The sequence below is a fragment of the Trachinotus anak genome, unplaced genomic scaffold (assembly GCF_046630095.1).
Source record: "Trachinotus anak isolate AG129_WGS33_773 ecotype Australia unplaced genomic scaffold, CSIRO_AGI_Tana_v1 ptg000015l, whole genome shotgun sequence".
Classification (NCBI taxonomy): domain Eukaryota; kingdom Metazoa; phylum Chordata; class Actinopteri; order Carangiformes; family Carangidae; genus Trachinotus; species Trachinotus anak.
This window is the reverse complement of record NW_027273866.1, coordinates 7,200,467-7,206,841: the sequence shown is the minus strand read 5'-3', so window position 1 is coordinate 7,206,841 and position 6,375 is coordinate 7,200,467. Positions and strand designations below refer to the sequence as shown.

Sequence of the window (6,375 nt, the reverse complement as noted above, 5' to 3'; positions counted from 1 at the left end):
GGCCGCTGACCTGTCTATTTACCTTTTACATCGACTGACAGCTGTAATCGCAAACAGACTATTGTGAGTACAGACTTTCCCCCTGCAACTGTTTGCAAAATGGCCCAAGGCACGATCCCCAAATGTGGTAATAATGGCCGCGTATATTTGCTGCAGACTGAGTAATTACCAGTTTATAAAGTCTTAATAATCAGATGCAAAGCATACAAGAATCAGAAGAGTAGAAAATTTATTGCGATTGTAAAGACACTTTCTGGTGACAGTCAACTTCTAGTAGCTACATGTCAGAGGCATATGTTAAGTCAAACACACAACAATTATAAGTTAATTTGTAACAGCGTTGTTTTTCTAGAAAACTGAAAATGTAAACAGCAGCTACATCATTTTTAAGACTGACTGGGCACAATCCACTCAAACTAAAAGAAAGCACTAATTCCAAACATCTGACATCAGTGCAGTACTGTGGACTATTCTTTGCAAATTTGCAAATCACACTGGCTACCATGGCGCAATAATTTTGAAATTACTTAGGATATCAAATGCAGCTAAATAGCTATGACTCAAGTACATGCCCATTTCAAAATCTTCCAAACCAGACATTCATGTTTCTGATTTACTTGCAGAACTTTGTTTGCACATGTGGAATTTTCATTGTGCTTTTGTAAAAAGACTACAACACCTCATTGGTGGGGCTTGTAAAAATATGGAAACACAACCAGTGTTCAATTTCATTCACAAAAATATACTTTTAGAACATTAAAATATTACATTTCTCACTGGGACAACACTCACTTGGTAACAAAAACATTAAATGATTTCAACCCCTGAATACGGAAAAATTCAGAACTCATCATCACTGACAGAAGCAGCTATATTTGCATGTTGCTCATTAGCAGTTTCCACATTGTGACAGTGTGTACTGCTGGTCACATGGAGTGTCTCTGAGAAACTTCTTCCCAGATCCTCAAGCTCTTTGGATTGCTCATCATAATTGACCTCAGCTTGGTCTTGATGAAATCCTTCATCACTGGTTACAGTGGTGTATTCATGGTTTTCATTGCTGACCTCTTCGTTTGTTGCAGGTGTGCCTATTTGACTGTGTTGGAAGTCCTCTTCGCTGATTCCTGTATTATTGGTAACATGCTCACTGAGCCTAGGAGAGCCAATGCACTTTTCCTTATTGTTACTCTCCTCGTTCTTTTCATTTGTTGTTGTTGGTGAAGCGGTCCTTTCAGGAGAACATAGGGTTGTAGACACTGATAAGACATCAGTGTAATGTGGTGAATCGCAGTATTTAATCAGTGATGCATAGGGAAACAGGTCACTGTTTTCTTTGGTCTTCACTTGTTTCCCCCCTGATTCCAGATGTGGTAGGAGTGAATCAAGCAGATCATTCTCCTTTTTTTCAAGCTCTGTACTGGAGGTGGATACGTTGGTTGGCTCTTCAAAATCTTTACGCAGCACATCCAGAAGGTGGCGCATTTTACCCTAAAACAAGCAAAGTAATCGGATGCATGGGAAGAAGTTCAAGAACCCTCAATTCTTTTTTTCAAATATTTATTTAAAGGGTTACCCCAACAGTTTAAAGAGACTTGCTAATGCATATTTGGCATTATTCATTGAGTTATATGCTCACCTCATCAAGCTGATGTCGATTCATGTCAATATGGCGCTTTATCACCCGGTCTAGGATCCTTGCAGAGGACATAGACACTTACACTACAGTAATGACTCAGGAGGTTGTCACAGAGATTAGCCACTGTTTAACTTATTAAATTATGTGTACACATATGCTTACATAAGGCATAGAAATGTCAACAAACCTGCCAGAGATGTGCCCCCTGGACAAGATATCCTCTGTTACAGCAGAAATAAATTCGAGGTACATTAATTCTTCCTCCCTGTTGAGGAACAGATGAGAATAATTCATTTCATGGTGAATACATCATTTTAGATAGTTATTATGATTCTCTTAATAACCACTTTGTTAAATTATAACACATATGGCAATATTTTCTACTTTCTGAATTAAAAGCTGCACATGCATTAGACATCATCAAGAGAACTTACTCTGCAGATACAGTCTTCATAATGGGTGACTTCCCACCTTCTGGTGAGACCCTAGAAGAAGAGGCTTATTATTCATTCTTTCAGAGGTTTAGACAGAAACATACAAGGAACAACATTATGAATAAAACACACCATACTATTTCAGCTTCACAATCTTACCTGAATGAGGAGTCAAAGAGATAATGGTCCCTGCTCTTGTTTACTTGACTCTGTTGTCTAGATGCTGAGAAATATGTGCCATTGAACTCGTCCTCAGACCACTCATGCTCTGTAATAAATCCCTGTAAAACAAAAAAAGACTGTAAAAAGAAAAGGGATATTCCATATTCCTGACATTTTATCATGATCAAATACATATTTGAGCTTCATTTTCACTTCATTATTTATGTTTTAAAATGGACAATAAACAACACAAATATTACTAACCTTTATTTAAAAGTAGGCAACTTACAGACATTACACTGACATTTCTCTGATGGGTATAAGACATGACATTGGAAAATAACTATGAATAATCCAGTTTAATCCTCAAAATTACCTGAGATGGCTCATCAAATTCCTGTGGGTATTCCTTGGTTTTTGTGCTGCATAAAAGAGATAGACTTTAAGATATTTTAAGATTCTGGCGCACATGCTGAATGAAATTTACTGAGATGATTTGAAAATACCTTCTGTCATATGTTTCCTGTTGCGTCATTTTTGAGCTGGTGCAGTCCTGAGTAGGTTTCCTACGTGGTGCTCTGTAGTAGCGATATTTTGCCAGGTATGAGCTCTTATCTGATTTCAGGGTCTTAGGGGTGAAAGGTTTGTCTTGGGTAAAGTGCTGTGAGTGTTTCTCGAGCAAGTCTCCGCTGTATGTCTTCTGGACAGGGTCCTGGAAAGTCTTGTAGCAACTCTGATCTCCAAAAGCTCCAAGTGAACATGCTGACTGCTTTCTGTGCAAAGCTGACTCTGGGCTTCGGTACTTAACCTCTGATGCTGAGCGAGTGTGATGAGAATGGTCCGGCTTACACGACTGATAAACAATCTCCTTAGCATGAAAGGAGGTGCTGAACCTTGGGCTGGAGACCATGGAACTCCTCGAGCAGAGGTATGGGCTGTCATCATACTGCACAGATAGTCTACTCTAAAAAAGCAAAGATTGTACTGAATTAGATATTGTACATACTGAAAACATTTGAATGACAAATAATGTGGACTTTGCATTTAAAGCTTTCGCATGTGATAGTCCAGTTTTCTCTTCTAGGTAATACCACACATACTGCATTTTCTGATACATTAATATAAGTTGAAGTCATGAGAAAACACATCAGTGACTCTGCCTTGATGCCTCACCTGGGCTGAGGAGGACGAGGCTCTGCTATTCCTCTCTGAGAGAGAATGGGCTGACTGAGGACGAACCCCTTTCTTCAAGCGATCCTTCCTGATCTGGTCATTGTCTGTAAACAGGTATGAAATATTGAATAAGTGCATAAGATAGTCTACTCTGCACTGTCTAGCTATAATTGACAGCAAAGCAGTTTCATATAATGTCATATGTGTTTTTAAAAGATATAGGAACTCTTCGATAATCCAACACTGTTATGTGTACTGATAGTCAATATATCCCATGGGTTATTCTGTAAAAGAAAATATCCTGTACTTAACATTTATGTTGTTCCTGCAACTCCTTAACCAACCCTGTGATTTACTTCATTTCCTGGAATGACTCTCACTAGCCCCAAGAGAACGGGTGAAAACTCATTGCACTGAACTGTGAAGTATGTGAGGGTCAGCATAATACCGTAATAAGATGAGAGCATGACTGTAACCATTAGAGATGAGGATGAGTTGCATTCTGTACTCAAATCTGATGACGGGCTGCATTGTATTATTTCTTATAGAGGCTAATGCAGCAACTGGTCTCTTCCTGTACTATGATGCATGTCTTCCAGAACAACTGAAAACTGGTGCAATGAGCTGACTTCAGAAAAAAAATGGTGGTGTTTTATTCTGATAACCACAGAGAAACCAAAAGTTAACTGTTAGTGGTTTCATCTAGACACCTGTAAAGCATCTATTTATTCATTGTGTATTAATTGTGATTGTGCTAAAATAATCAATATATGACCTAAAAAGATTCAGCCCAGAAATCTAAGGTACATCTGCATTTAAACAGAAGGTTACAAGTGTTTTGCATTGAATTAATCCTTTAATATTTCAAACTTGGGTACTTACACTTTACACTGTGTATCATGCTTTTGGGTACTGAGGCATCAATGGCAGCTGTGGAAGAAGAATAAAGTAAGATTATAATATTATAAGGTTATCATAACAGATTATTATTAATCTAATTATAATGCAACACAGATACTTGTTTTAACCACCTCAACAGATACACATATTATGTATGCGGAAGCTGAATTTGTCTGGTCTACTGAATGTCACTGTAAGGACCATAATGAATTCCTGCCATGTGGCTCACCTTTAGCTGAGTAAACCTTTTTGTAATGAGACACCATGTGGTCTTTAATGATGGATTGTGTCAACTTGCTGGAGGAGCGGGGGCAGAAAGCTGAAAACACAAGACAGAGAACAACATACAGTACACTGTGAAACAAAGGTCATACCTTAGAAATGACCAATACTCAGTTGAGTTAGAGTGCAAATTGATACTTACGGCTACTTTTCGTGGTCTGTCCTCTCATAGCACCGCTGCACCCCAGTCCAGATGACACACTCCCTAAAATGAACATAGATGGACATGGACCTGTTGACAATCTAAAGATTTGTGGATTCATAGTTTATTAATGAAAGTTTTAATAAATGATTCACAATTTAAGTAATTTATAAAGCATGACAAAATAGATAGATAATAGATTCTGAAATGTAATGATTTACCAGTTTTATTTTCTTTAACATTGTAAAGTCAATACCTTTGGGGTTGTTGACTGTTTATCAGAAAAAATAAGTAATATTAACAACTTAATCGTGACAGCATGTGATGGGAATGTGTCATTATTCAATTATTATTTTTTATTTTTAATTACAATTATTCATTATTTATTGAATAAATGATCACACTTATATACAAAAGGCTTTAAATATTGTTAAAGCAATATTATAACATTCACCTTGCAGTCCTATAGTGGGGGATGATATTATTTATTTGACGCTTATACTTTTGTCTTCTTGCTCTAGTATGTTGTTATTATTAGCAGTAGTGTGTGTGTTATTATTTTTTCAAGGCAAGTTACAGATATGTGAAGCAAACAATAAAAATATATATATATATAAAAATCATTGTTTTTATTCAGCTTTACTATTGGTCAGTTTATTCTTTTTGTTTCTGTAGTTAGTATAGTTCTGGTTTACAGTAATAACGGGTAATACAGATGTAAAAGCTAACAGTAAGAAAACGTAAACATTATTTTTGACATACGACAAAAACAGCTGATATATCGTCTTCAACTTGAAGGACGAAAATAATGTAACCTAACATTAGCTGGCTTAGTTAGGTGAAGCATCGTATTACAAGCTAACTTGGCTTTGGATTTCAATTTTAAGTTTTGAGAACAAGCAGTGTGAGCAAAGGGCTGACCGGCGATCATTGTCTACATAAACTGGAGTGTCAGCATGTGTTTATCTTTAGTTCGCTGCCTAAGCACAAATTGAATTTGATTCCATCTGCTGATTAACTAGCCAGACAGCTAGCTAATGCTAATAGTATTTACTTAGCATACCTATTCTCGAGTCCATGGTAATGTCCCACTCAGCGTATCCCATTTTCCTCGGAAATATCCCGGGACAGCGACCGTGGCGCTTGGGTACACGCAGAAACGACAGTGTACTTAACTGTAAACATTGTAACGCTCTAATATAATCCAGCAACGCAATGGTAACAACCTAATACTAGTTTATAAGCAGATGGGATGCCAAGCAAAGCTTCCCCGTCGCCATGCTGGTTGCTACGATAGTCTGCGTCATCACGCTCTTGCGTAAGGAAGGACACGCCTTACACCACCCACCCCTACACGCAAAAACAAAGACACACACCTGACACAAATAACTTGACAAAAAAAAAGGTATTTAACGACAAAACGCATTAGCAGAATAATTATATAAATTATTTGTCATTAAATAGATGACATTATTTACCTTGATGTAGATCCACTGGCAATGGTACTGAGTTCACAGTATTGACAACAAATACTAAAAACAACAGAAAGAAAAGTAGAAAAAATGATTAAAAACCCACCATGAATATTTGTGTCTTAGCATTGAGGGATATCTGGGTGTGGATGTGGTATTTTTGGAGCCACTGTT

At 37.3% G+C, this 6,375-nt stretch overlaps 1 protein-coding gene across 1 annotated transcript; it reads right to left on the bottom strand.

Moving 5' to 3' along the window:
* Nucleotides 1-212: 212 nt before the first annotated feature.
* spata7 (spermatogenesis associated 7) lies at nucleotides 213-6,029 on the bottom strand. Its single transcript, XM_071497820.1, has 12 exons — nucleotides 5,793-6,029; nucleotides 4,730-4,792; nucleotides 4,535-4,624; nucleotides 4,288-4,335; nucleotides 3,406-3,509; nucleotides 2,739-3,196; nucleotides 2,609-2,654; nucleotides 2,230-2,351; nucleotides 2,071-2,121; nucleotides 1,824-1,901; nucleotides 1,637-1,694; nucleotides 213-1,488 (listed from the first exon to the last, which is right to left on the bottom strand). The coding sequence occupies exons 1-12, from the start codon at nucleotides 5,833-5,835 to the stop codon at nucleotides 841-843; spliced, it is 1,809 nt and encodes a 602-aa protein (XP_071353921.1). The 5' UTR covers nucleotides 5,836-6,029; the 3' UTR covers nucleotides 213-840.
* Nucleotides 6,030-6,375: the final 346 nt, after the last annotated feature.